The sequence below is a fragment of the Protobothrops mucrosquamatus genome, unplaced genomic scaffold, assembly GCF_001527695.2.
Source record: "Protobothrops mucrosquamatus isolate PMUCROS unplaced genomic scaffold, P.Mucros_1.0 scaffold_206, whole genome shotgun sequence".
Taxonomy (NCBI): Eukaryota; Metazoa; Chordata; class Lepidosauria; order Squamata; family Viperidae; genus Protobothrops; species Protobothrops mucrosquamatus.
Genome location: NW_015386282.1, coordinates 218665 through 232325, shown reverse-complemented (window position 1 = coordinate 232325; position 13661 = coordinate 218665). Strand labels below are relative to the sequence as shown.

Genomic DNA, 13661 nt, shown 5'->3' with positions numbered 1-13661 from the left:
TTCAATAAAATACATGCAGTTTTCATCTTCGCTTTTTAAAAAATGTGTTTGCTTTCAGAACCTTGCAAATTGCTTGCAACAGAATCAGACTGACTTTTCTTTTGCATTACAGGAACCACAACCAACGTAATTCTTATGATCTCGGGTTGCTTGAAAGGACCGGTGCCATATAGGGGAAATTCTGCAGTGCTCTTCCTATTGTGAGTGTTAGGTTTTGAAGATTAATGCTGTCATGAAGGGCAGTTACACTAGAGACATTCCCCCAAGCTTTTTTTTTTTTGCATTGTTAGGAATGTTACAACTGTTTCCTTTCCACATCTGCCTCTCTCCAAGATGATGCATGGATGGAATGGAAATAAGCTGTTATTTTATTTCAGAACTGAGCAGTCTGGTACAGCAGACATGCACTTAGAATCAACAGAGTTCGAAATCCTTATATATGAACATACCTTCTGATTATCCCAGAGTTTATTCCAGCAGCATAATTTGTTGCTGCTTATTAAACAGGTGTAACAGTAAAAAAAAATATGATCTGCTAATTGGCAAACCAGAAGTCTGATAGCTTACTTGCTTCATTTATTATTGGTTAACTTTGGTCATGGAGATAGCACAAACTTGTACGTGCCTATTCTGAAGTAATCCTCAGTAATGTTAATGAAGGTTATGATCATTTATCGCTAAATCACAATGACAGGCTGCTAAATCCAATTAAACCACATTATGGCTTAGTGTAATATGGACAAATGTGACTATTGTAAAGACATACCGTGTTTCCCCGAAAGACCTACCCTGAAAATAAGCCCTAGTTCTGGGGTGTGGCGCATGCCTAAAAATCAAGCTAGGGCGGGGGTGGAGCTTACCATTGCAGCCATGGATCGACACTTGCCTCGCTGGCCCACTTCTTCTGCGGTCGCAGCTTCATTCTGCAGCTGAGAATGGAGCTTGGGCCTGCATTTCACAGTAAGAGGCCTTTCCAGAAGGCCTGTGCAGCCAAGAACTGAGCTATGGATTCAATCTATGGTCATAGATAACAATATCTACAATTATATGCTAATGACATTGAAGCATCATTATCATGCCTTCAAATCAGGCACGACTCAAATCATGCCTATTCTCTAGGCAAATTTTCAGAAGTAGTTTGCCACTATTCTTCCTAAGGCTTAAGAGAGACTGGCTCACAGTTACGCAATTGGCTTTTTGTTGAGGAACCCAGAGACGATCTTGGAGAACAACTTCTTGGCTTTGGCTTCTTTTTGTTTTCTCTGCAATTTCTACCGTCTGTTCCGATCTCCAGCTTGGTTTCTTCTGTTTCTTGTTTTTTGGCAGTGTCTTTTCATATGCATTGAGAACGTTTTCATTTCATTCTGTAGTTTGTCTGGTTTCCTGTCAGTGGAATTCAAGACTTCAAAGGAATTCCTGGTGTTCTTGAAAATGGTTATAAAATTAGGATCATATCATGGAAATTGGTTGATTTTCTTCTGTGGTACTTAACTTGGAATTTGCATATGAGCAGTTCATGATCTATTCCATGGTCTGTCTACATCTCTGCTTTTGATTGCTTGAAGATCATTTGGCTTTTTGAAAATTTATTTAAACAATTACAAAAGGAAAGATAAGCAATCTGAACATTGGAAATTGACCTGAAAAAGAGAAAAGGAAGAGGAGAGAGAGAGAGAGAGAGAGAGAGAGAGAGAGAGAGAGAGAGAGGAAACAAAGTAAAAATCTACAGTAACTACCTTATTAGACTTTGAAATTCAGAATATTGCTACAATTGCAATTTTATTAAGTAGATTGATACTATGAACCTCTTAGGGAGAAAGTATATGGCCAGCTGAAGGTAGTTTCCAGCAATGGGATCTTGACAATAGGAAGGTTTAATGCAGTGGTTCTCAACCTTTTTAATGCCACGACCCCAACCGGTCGTAAGTCGAGGACTAAACCGGTCGTAAGTCGAGGACTAAACCGGTCGTAAGTCGAGGACTACCCAACCGGTCGTAAGTCGAGGACTTTCCCTGCCCGGGAGCGCCGCGCATGCGTGTTTCTGCCCCCTGCGCTGGCCGAGGCGTAGCTGGCAAGCGGCAGAGACGGAGCAGGCCGACCACCAGCTGGCCCAGCCCAAGGGAGGTAAGGCACCCGCTGGAAAAGGGGAAAAAAATGGCAGACAAAAAAAATGGTGGACAGCCTTGCTTGGCGACCCCCGTGAAATGGTCGATCGACCCCAAATGGGGTCCCGACCCACAGGTTGAGAACCACTGGTTTAATGGATCAGTTTTAAAATTGAAAAACAGAGCTATATTCAGTGCCTGGTGAAATGACAATTTCAGTTCTGTTTTTAGCTTATTGCAGAGAAATAAATTCCAGTGTTAAAGTCTCATAATTTAAACCATCTAATACTGACAAAAATATTCAGAAAACCAATGGGGAGGATAGCAAATTGTAACCAAAATTTTTTAAGATTAAAATTATATTTATTAAGATGAATTGGGACATACAACTGCCCTCAAAGTTCTGGAATCTTAAATCTTTTAAGTCTTAAATCTTTGAAAATATCCACTGTGATGGTGAATCCAATGTCACTTTAAGATTGATGTTATCATTGTTCTTTCACTCAGCGCAATCCATAGTTGGTCTATGGAACATTTGCAGACATATGACCTACCTGTGACTGTGTAGCATTTAAGCTTAGAGCTTATCTGCAAACAAGCTGTAGAACAAGCAAGATGTTCTTGTACATCAATAAACTTGCTGGGAAACAGATGTTTCTATACACTCTCATAGATTTCAAGAAACAGGGAAGGAAACAGGAAATTAAGATGAGACAAAGTGGACTAGGATGTCCTGGACCTGCTGAAGACTTTCACTGTTGGAGTGGGGGTGGGGGTGCTCAATCAAAACTCCTGAAGGGATCGTGAATAGGATCTGGACAGGACTGCTGAAGAAGGAAGATGGAGGTTTTCTCTGAATGTGATCTTCCCAAATAATCTCCCTTTTGATCCCAAGGGGAGATTATTTGAAAGGAGATCACATTCAGAGAAACATTTATGACCCTATTCTGTCAATATGAGAAATTGCCAGCTAATACTCTCGTTTAACTCTAATGAGAAAAAGTAGGAGGGAGTAATTGTTACATACAGGGCACAAGCAGAAATTTCACTTTACAGGCAGGACAATAATTTACCTTTTCTAAGCTGCTTAAGACCTGGTTGTTCACCCAGGACATGAGCTAGAATGAGCCTCAAGCTTCTTTGGTTGGTTATTGACTGCTCAGCTTTTGGAGTTTGGTCCTGGTTAGCTGTCTTTTCCTCCCTTTTATATCTGTAAATCACTCAAGAGTTGCAGCCTCAAAACTGAAACAAAATCCTCCTAGAGAGTCATCTTTTGCAGAGTGCACAATGCATATTCCCCTCACTCAGATATGACAGATCATAACTGAGGCAGCCCAAGGGACTCGATCAACCGATGTTACTCTACTTATACCATATGGCATATGGTTTCATACTGGCTTGTCTACACCACAGCTCTTTCAGTTTTGAAGAGGGGATTTTGACTGACGACTGGTCTCTTAGTTGCACTAGCACTGAACAGCATGGTCAAGAGATACTGTTACATTGTGGGCAGTGCTAGAACCTAGTTGTGGAATTAAGAGACTTTCACCCAGTTCAGGAAGGAGCTATGCAGACAAAACACGGCAGTGTGTGTCATGTGGAATGAGGCAGCTCCCTATATCACCAAAAGAGCAAGATGCTCCTAAGGCAGGGGTTCTCAACCTTGGCAACTTTAAGACTTGTGGACTTCAACTCCCAGAATTCCTCAGCCAGCAAAGCTGGCTGAGGAATTCTGGGAGTTGAAGTCCACAAGTCTTAAAAGTTGCCAAGGTTGAGAACCCGTCCTAAGGTCTGCTGTCTTTAGCAAGTTACACAGAGCCTTGCAATCTGGCTGACCTAGCTAGATTTGCCACAGAGAGGAGCAAATCCAGCTTTATTGAACACTTGGGGAGTCAAAATACCCATTTCACTCATTAAAATGCAAATCAATTTATAACTTTTTTTGAAATGTGTTTTTTGGATTTTTTTTTTGTTATTCTGTCTCTCACTGTTAAAATAAACCTACCATTAAAATTATAGACTGATCATTTGTCAGTGGGCAAACGTACAAAATTAGCAGGGGATCAAAAAAAATTTCCCCCTCACTGTATTTCAGGGCTGGGGGTTAATGTGTTTTGTCTGTTATACATTAACCATGCTTTGTAATATGACTTGGAATTATGCCTTGTTACTTCAACATAGAACTTGTACAGCTCCCAATATGGTAGTGTGCAAAACTCATTGTTACAGAAACAGAACCATCCCAGTTTCGCCACATTCCCTTTCATCTGTTCTGGAAGTTTTACTTATGGAAAATATACAAACTGCTCCCAGAAATGACACATTCCAGATAAACATCAATGTTATTTCTGAACCAGTTTGATAAGGAACAAGCAACTGTATATACAGGCTGCAATTAATGATGGGAGTAGCACTGGAAAAAATACACTTACCATGAAGATCCGCTTGCATTTTCAACAGTGGACAGAAGGTATATCTTTCTTTAGATATGATCTTGTTGAAAAGGATACAGTTCTTTTTCATGTTTCTCACATTAAGGAACTAGCTTTTACTTCAAGGGTCTCCTATTAATTATACAGAAGAGTACTGTACAAGTCTTCCATATCTAAAGTCAGCAAAATTAAATTTGCTAGAGTAAATGGAAGAACTCTGACCCGCATATCTCAGCTGCAGGAAAATATATGCTTTGTGTACTGGGCCTCAGCTATTATACCGTATACCGGTATTTAAATTGACATTCACATTGTAATATGCAGTTGCACCCAGTTTGTGATTTTAATGACCAATTTTCTAGGCCATTAAGACTATCACTGTTAAGGCTATGGAGTACTCCATCTATATGCAATCTTAATACAATGCAGTGAACTTATAAAAAGAAATTACTATATTGTAAAATACTACATTGCTTCTAATTAATAATTATAGCATTTAGAAAATGTAACCTGTTATCACTGACATAACCCAAAATGCTTACAATTGATATTGCTTTATCAAAATTCAGCCAGACAGAAAAATACATAAAAGATAACCAAGTAAAGGGGAGGCCAAATTGTTTTATTTAATTTTTTTTTAAACTAGTCAATTATTTCTGGCAGATAGCACTATTATCCATGTTAGATAATAAGTGCTAGATTTCAGGTGTTGTCAATTAAATTCCAACGTTTGTATGGAAGCTTGTATGGTGTAATTGAATTTAACTCCATATACTGTTTTCAAACAAATTCACATCTTTCTGAAAGCTTATTTTTCAATAAAATGTTGTGTGCCACAGACTGTAAAATTTTTCAGTAGTGCAACAATAACGTTTTCACATTTCCATTTGAATGTCAATAGATTTTTTTCCTTTGAAAAATCTCAATACCTTGTGCAAATGTTGACAGATCTTTCCATGTGTCAAACACACTTTAAAAAGATGTCCATTATTATGTACAAAAGCCATCTACCGCATGGGCAATGTAAAATACATCCTTTCATAACAAAACTAAAATGTACCTCAAAATATGAATATACACATTACATGATATACACTATTTACATATCCATAAAAAATTAGAGTACAAGTTTCTGTTTTTAAGACTAGTCAGTCCTTTGAACATTAAAATGCAACAAGGCTGGATTTAGATTGCTGGCATGTCCTTTGTCAATATCCAGAAGCTATGCTTGAACTTTTAAGAGTGTCTTTAAATGGACTTCCATCATCTTCCTGTTTTGGTCAGAAAATTCAACAGTGCTCCCAACCCAATGACTGGGAGGTTTTGGAAGGACACTGGGTGAAGGAGGATCACTAAATTTTGCCCCAGCATAATTTTCTTTTTGGTTAGCTTCTGTCAGAAAAATAGATTTCTTTGCTTTAAAATTTTCTGCATTTTCCAGAGACTTTTTCTCCTGCCTTTTAATGAGTTCAGATGATAATGATTCTTGCCAAAATGTATTTTCACACTTTTTTGTAGATGGAAATTTATTTAGTGGTATGTTACATTTACTCCTCTGTCTATTACTCTTCGATTGGTCAGATAGATGCATATTGTGAACAGGCTGATTGTAAGGCAGCGGATTCTTCTCAGATTTTCCCATCCTGTTTTTGAACAACTGCAAAGATAAAAGATAATCTCATAAATATTTCTGACAATAATATGTAATGTCTTAATATTTAATAAACTCTATTTAATCCTTTATTCCATTACATGTTAGCTTATAGTTCCATTTAAAAATAAAAGTTAGGCTCACCTAGTGATAAATTGCCTGCGTGCACTTCACAATTCATTTCTTGCCTTGCCTTCAGTTTGTAAACTAGAGATTTCAGGACCTGTCTCACTTTAGAGACAATAGACAAGATAGCACTTGTCTAAAAATCATAGTTAAAAATTAAAACAAAAACAAGTAGAATTCTAACATCTTAATACTAATCCTATACAGGTATATGTTTCAATCCCACTAATTTCAAGAGTGTGCTTTTAAGCCCAAAATTTAAGGTTACTTGCTAAATGGTTGAGGAATGCACTGCTACCTGAGGTATGAGAATTTTTATCACCAATCAAACCACTGCTGTATCTTGTATATTCAACTAAGTTAGTTACTTTAAAACTGTGAATTAAAATAATAATGTAACTTTCCTCTAACTAGTCACATAGGTTCCTACTCAAATGACCAATTAAAGACCTGAGGATTTGATTAGGGATCTGAGGATTTCATAGCTGTAATACTGTTTCCTACTAAACTGTGCAATTCAGATTTTTACAATGCACAAAACATTAAAATAATGTTCCTAAGTGAGAAACAGTGCCAGTTAAAACTAGTATAAACCAGGGGTCTTCAAACTTGGCCCTTTTATGACTTGTGGATTTCAACTCCCAAAATTCCTCAGCCAGGCATGCTGGCTAAGAAATTCTGGGAGCTGAAGTCCACAAGTCATAAAAGGGCCAAGTTTGAAGACCCCTGGTATAAACCATCAGATTATGCTACATTGCAAGATTGATAAAGATCTTGATAAGGGAAAAACTACGAAAATGAAGACAGCCCTCAACAGAAAAGAGTGTATTTTCTGTAAGGTGTCCCTAATGTCTGGAAGATCCTGGGGGGGGGGGGGGGAGGGGAATGGTTGACCTTAAAAACATTTAAACACCAGTTGCCTGCCAGGATGAAGCACAAGCCACAAGGACCCTTCTATACAGAAGCATCACAATTAAAACAAGGCATATACTATGTCAGGGGTCCCCAACTCCCGATACCAGGCAGCAGCATGCCAGCAACCAATGTGCACAAACAAGCCTATCCAGGCAGCACACAAAACTACGCACCCTCCAGTCCGTGGAAAAACTTCTCTCCACTGAACCGTCCTTGGTAACCAAAAGGTTGGAGACCTCTGTACTATGTGACATCTAGTTAGAATAGAATAGAGCTGGAAGGGACCTTGGAGATCTTCTAGTCCAGCCCCCTTCTCAAGCAGGAGAACCTACACCGTCTCAGACAGTCACTTCTTAAAAATCTTCAGTGATGGAGCGCCCACAACCAGCTGTTCCACCGGTTGATTGTCCTCACCGTCAGGAAGTTTCTCCTTAATTCCAGGTTGCTTCTCTCTTTGATCAGTTTCCCAACCATTGTTTCTTGTCCTGCCCTCTGGTGCTTTGGAGAATTTGACCCTCTCTTCTTTGTGGCAGCCCCTCAAATACTGGAACACTGCTATTGTGTCTCCCCTATTTCTTCTTGTCTTTAGATTAGCCAAACCCAAGACCTGCAGCTCTTCTTTGTATGTTTTAGTCTCCAGGCCTTCGATCATCTTAGTAGCTCGTCTGAATTTTTCCCCCAAACTCTCAACATCTATTTTGTGATACGGTGACCGAAATTGGCTGCAGTATTCCAGGTGTGGTCTCACTAGGGCAGTGTTTCTCAACCTGGACAATTTTAAGGCATGTGGACTTCAACTCCCAGAATTCCACAGCCAGCAATGCTGGCTGTGGAATTCTGGGAGTTGAAGTCCACATGCCTTAAAATTGTCGAGGTTGAGAAACACTGCGACTAGGGTTTTATAAAGCGGTAATACTACTTCGCGTGATCTTGATTCTATGCCTCTGTTTACACAACCCAGGACTGTATTAGCTTAAGTTAGGTGGTTCCACTGGGACCATAACATTTAAGATTCAAATATGTACAAATTGAACAGATCAAACTGGCTGGGAAGTCCGGTCCGCATCGTACCGCCCCTCTCCCAATCCAGACACTGGCTTTTCGGTAAACAAGCGGAGGGGGAGCGGGCACTGCGAAGCGAAACCAAACCCATCAGCCTTTTCTCTGCCATGGAGGCCGGCCCTCCCCCGTTGCCCATTGGCCACGGCTTTGCCGTCGCGTCGCTGTGCCAGGGGTAGGCAACCTTGGCTCTTTTATGCCTGGTGGACTTCAACTCCCAGAATTCCTGAGCCAGCCATGCTGAGGGGAAAGGGAGAGGTTCCAAGCTGAGCCATGCTGGCTCAGGAATTCTGGGAGTTGAAGTCCACGAGTCATGAAAGAGCCGAGGTTGCCTACCCCTGGCCTGGGCCCACGAGCTGAATCCGTCTGTTGCTGGGCGCAGGCTCGGAGCCGATTGGTGCGCGGTTTCCACCTATCAGCGCCCGTGGAGTCTCCCTGCGGCGGCTGCCTTTCCGCGCAGGCGAGCTAACGGAAAGGCGGCTCCTCCCTCCTCCGCTTCGAGAAAGGGCCGCTTCTTGGCTCTCTTGACGCCTTACCTCTTTCCTGCAGGGCTTGTTTGTAACGACCGGGGTCGTTCTCGGCGAAGGCGCCGGAGCTTCCTCGGCGGAACGTCCCATGTCCAATCCAGGGTCTGACGAAGCGGCGGGGACGTCGCCGCGGTTGCGCGTCCCTTGCGCGGCGTTTTTCCGTCCCAAGCCGGCCCGGTGTTGCTGGAATTGCTGGTAGCGACTCTGCAGGAGGCCAGAGGGAGCGGAACGGATCTTCCGTCTTCGTCGCCTGACTCTTTTCAGCGACGGTCTTGCGCTCCCGTTTGGTCCTAGGCCCGGACAGCAGCCGGGTTGGGGGCTTTCGCCGCCGTAGTCCGCCCGCAGGAGCCGTTTAAAAAGGGACGCAGGAAACGGGCGACAGTCGTCGGTACCGGCCGACACCCGGTTTAGAAAGGGCGAAGGCGCTGTGGTAGTCACCATACCGAAGGCTTTAGAATACGCGCGTCAGCGCGGGGGGAGGGGTGAGCAAGGGAGGGGAAAAAAGATCGGGGATGGGACTGCTGAACCTCGGCTGGAGCCGAGGCCGCGCTGGTTTAAGCGAGCAGATCCTCTCTCAGGAGAACATGGCGGGGGAGTGAAGCGAGGCACCCCAACGCCCCTACTGTTGTTACTTCGAGAAGGACGCGCCCTCTTCCTGTGGACCGCCAATCAGAAGAAAGCCGCAGCGGGAGCGTCCGCCTCCCGTCCCTGACTGTTCAATCAGCAGAGAGGTCGCTCCTTTACGGCATCTACGCCACCAATCCGGGCAGGCATAAAGCTTGCAGGCAGGGGAGGGGGGCTCACCCTTTCTAGAGTCCTTTAAAGTTTTCTGTGGGCATAGCGGCAAATCATGGCGGGCGGGGAGTGTCCTTTGTCTAGCGCAGGGGTAGGCAACCTCGGCTCTTTTATGACTCGTGGACTTCAACTCCCAGAATTCCTGAGCCAGCATAGCTGGCTCAGGAATTCTGGGAGTTGAAGTCCACGAGTCATAAAAGAGCCGAGGTTGCCTACCCCTGGCCTAGCGACAGGCCGCCCCTCCGATTTCGGTCAAGTACTGAGTAAATAAGCGCAGGATTGCGTTATTGGGCGGCGGCGCCCAATCAGAATAACCGAACGGCACGTAGCCCGCCTCCCTTAATTGCGTGACCGCAAATCCGGAAGGAGAAGGAAAAGGCGAGTGGGAAGTGGTCGCCTTTACGAGACGAAGGAGAAAGAGCGGGAGGTCCGAACGGGCGCCGGTGGCCGGCTATGGCGGAGGAGGCAGCGGCTGCAGTAATGGTGGTGCCGCGAGGCCCGGAGGCCGCGGGGTTGCTAGAGGAATGCGATGGCCCCGGCCGTCAGGAGGAGAGTCCTGCCCGCTTTGCGGCCACCGGCTTAGATCAGCAGGTCTGGCTGAGCTCTTGGATGGGTTCCGCCTGCCAAATCCCGGTGGTTGATCCCAAAGCCCTGCAGGACTTGGCAAGTCTGGCCGTCCGGGTGGCGACGCAAGTGGAGGAGCTGCTGCGAAATGTGCAAGGCGCCCTGCAGGCTCTGACGACCCTCAGTGTGGGCTGCATCCAGACCTACCGAGATGGGGTGGAGAGCCTGGGAGACGCCGTAGACACAAGCATCCGCTCCATGTACACGCTAATGGCGCGCTGCGAAGAGCTAGATCTGGAGCTGCAGCCGGTACCGGCCCTGGCTAGATATATCCGGGACATGAAGAGTACTCTGGACAAACTGGAAGGCCTCTGCAAATAAATCTACTGGGCTGCTTTCTCCTGGTGGCCTCTCGGACCTTGAGCCTTGTCTCCAGCCAGAATGCCTGTCTCTCTTAATAGAGTTTTCTTCAGGACCCTCTGCTCGGTAAATCTCAGGATCCCTGCAAAGCTAACTGCTAACCAGCTGTGAGAAACTGGATGAAATTGTCCGTTTAATAAACCAGTTCTTCCTCAGAACGTGCTCCCCTCTCTTGCAACAATGCCAACCAAGAAGAACCCATATTTCCTTGCCCATAAGGTGTTCTGTAAAAAAAAACTCCTAAACATTTCATCTTGATAATTTTATGTAGTCTGCTCTCCATATATGTTTATTCAGAAGTAAATCCTAATGTTTTGGGTGAGGCATACTTGAAAATAAAAGATCGTGCAAGAGTTTAGTCTTGACTTGCCACGCAATAGAATTTTAATTCCTGAATAAATGTGTAAGTTGAACTGCAAACAGAATAAAACATGCTTTTTAGTTGCAAATGTTTATGTAGGCATACATGACATTCTTAACTAATGAGATGATTTATATAAATTTAACGTAATGAACAATGCTAATATCTAAACTTAGTTTCACACAGAATTGTTTATATAAGCAATATTAGCATTTATCTTAAACTAATGTTTATATTGTAAACATTGGCTGAATGTTTAGATTGGCTGAAATTTGAAAATACTGGAAATATTAAGGTGAAGTAATATTCACAAATCAGCCAAGCCACATTACTTAGACTAAAATTCCTGGAGGGCAATGATGTAATATTGAGAAGTTGCAATGTAATAACTGATCTGGGAATTTCCAGGGCTACAATCTGCCCTCATTTATGAACTGATTAAATGATGTTACAGAAAGTCACTATATATAAATCCCAGGATATGGTATAAAACAGGATATGGTATATTTGATATATTTGGCATATATGGTGAAACTAAGGCTGATTGCTAGTCAGTGTTTGAATATGTTGTCTACAGCATGTTGGTGAACATTGATGGGCTTTTGAGATCCACTTAGTCTTTCAGTAGAATCCACAAAGACCACCAGGCAGGAGAATTAAGGAGGAAGTGCTTAATATATATTTAGTTTGGGAATTTATTTTCATTACTAGAGATGGACCTGGAATTCGAGCATAAATATAGTGATAATTCCAGGTTTTCTTGATTTAAGTAGTCACTTTAAAATGGGGAAATACTTTAAAAAGCAATAAAGATTTATTAAGAACCTGCAAGTCAATGTTCGTCATGCTAAAATGTATTAGAGTCTTTTCTAATTTCTGTACAGACTTGATACACAGTGCCTTGATTTCTATAGGAAGATGAAATGTAAATGTCAAATATTATCTTTTGATTCTGCCTATAATTACTTTGACAATGTTGTGAGTGTTTGAAGTGGCTTCATCTCTCTATAATCTCTTCTGATCTAGCATTTGCTCTCAGGTACCTGTAATGTATAAAACATTAATTATTGACCTGTAAAACTATTAACTAAATAATCTGTGTTGATGATGTTTATCATTTAAAACATTAACAGAATTGTAAAGTAAACTATGAACAGTATTCTTGGATTTTATTGTTCAAATCAAAAGTCTGTTCCATAGTGTTCCCATTTAAAAAGAGTAATATTAATATAAAGCTTTTCCTATCTGAATATAAGATGCATAACTGTAGTCATTAGATTTAGTCAAAGTTCAGCACTTCTATTTGAGAATGTCATTCATTTTCTACTTGAAGTCCGTGATGCTAAAGAAGTGCTTTTATACAGCAATCTTCTATGTTAATATATGTCCCATTGATTTTTTAAAAAAATACCATAGGGTGTGAAAAGGATCTAATTTTTTTAATAAAATACCACTTTATTCTCTAAGAATGTTAGAAGTTTGTGCCATCTTAAGGATCAAATCTTCATTGTACAAGCTTTTATACTGTCAGTTACATGGTGAATTATAATAAATGTTACTTTTCAAACCTTAAGTTTAAATACTACAAAACAAGAGCATGGTACTATAAATTTACTGCAGGAATTCACCATGGAAACAGTTGCTTTACTATTCTATTAGGGCTTTATAGTTAAAACCCTACAGTTGAAATTTGAAAATTTTATTATTAGGATTTAGAATAAAATGTTTTCATAATCATGCTTTTTAAATCTGCTTGGTAAGTTTTTCAGATATTTTTAACTATTTCTAACTTGGTCATTATCCTAACCCTATAGTTAGAAAGTACTTTGATTCTTTGTAGTTGGTTGTGTTTGCTAAAGATGCTAACCTCTTAAACCAAACTTCTGGAGTCACATAACATAGTAAACTATAAACTAATTATATTGTCTTGGTTTGCACAACACACAAATACAATATGTTTGGCTAGTTTGTGGTTGAATGTATTATGTGAGTACTGTTTTTGAGTTATAGTATGACAACGCAGAGCATTTGAACGTGTGTCACAACACGCAGAAACATTTTTAACAATAATTAAAGCAGTTATAGCTGTTTCAAAGCTGACGTGGATGAAAATGGCTCCCAACTATCCCCGCAGGGCTGTATGTATGTTATTGCTTTGCTTTCAGGACAGCCAGGTACAGCTTACAAAGCAGCTATCTATGCCTTGCAAAAACACTGCTGCTCTAATAATTCAAAAAGAGGTGCTTTGCTGATAATCTTGCATGTGAAATACACAGCACTAGTTTATAGATTTGCCATCGTTTTGTGATAACATAAAGGTAGGCCTTTAGCTTGTCTAGCTCTGTGAATGAATGCTCACTAAAGTCCAAACCTCAGCATGATCAAGGGCCAGCCATGTGTGCTGGAGTGCCGAGAGAATATTCATAAAATCTGGAAAAGCTAAAGTTGGTGAAGGATGGATCAAGAGAGATTTATTTTCATCTGAGTAATTTATGAACGTTTTTGAAAACTCATACAATCGCTGTTGACGTTTTTTGTTTCACGATATTTTATTAATAAAAAATAAAAAGGAAAAATCCCCGAAGTGTCTGTATTTGTTTCTTTTTGCTTTTTTTGCTTGCAATTTTATTCAATAAAAAAGATGTTAAAAATAAAAAAAATCAGTAAATATTTTTAGGTTACATTCTTTTTCAGCAAGAATTAATA

At 41.3% G+C, this 13661-nt stretch overlaps 1 protein-coding gene across 1 annotated transcript; it reads right to left on the bottom strand.

Moving 5' to 3' along the window:
• Nucleotides 1–4200: 4200 nt before the first annotated feature.
• On the bottom strand, nucleotides 4201–9281 carry PNRC1 (proline rich nuclear receptor coactivator 1). Its single transcript, XM_015826130.1, has 2 exons — nucleotides 8825–9281; nucleotides 4201–6194 (listed from the first exon to the last, which is right to left on the bottom strand). The coding sequence occupies exons 1-2, from the start codon at nucleotides 9254–9256 to the stop codon at nucleotides 5760–5762; spliced, it is 867 nt and encodes a 288-aa protein (XP_015681616.1). The 5' UTR covers nucleotides 9257–9281; the 3' UTR covers nucleotides 4201–5759.
• Nucleotides 9282–13661: the final 4380 nt, after the last annotated feature.

Bases quoted from the DNA above. Each gene is read 5' to 3' on its own strand.
- PNRC1 (XM_015826130.1), bottom strand. From the start codon at position 9,256: ATGGTGACTACCACAGCGCCTTCGCCCTTTCTAAACCGGGTGTCGGCC. The intron at 6,195-8,824 runs GTAAGGCGTCAA...TTATCTTTGCAG, and splicing joins ACAAGCCCTGCAGGAAAGAG to TTGTTCAAAAACAGGATGGG.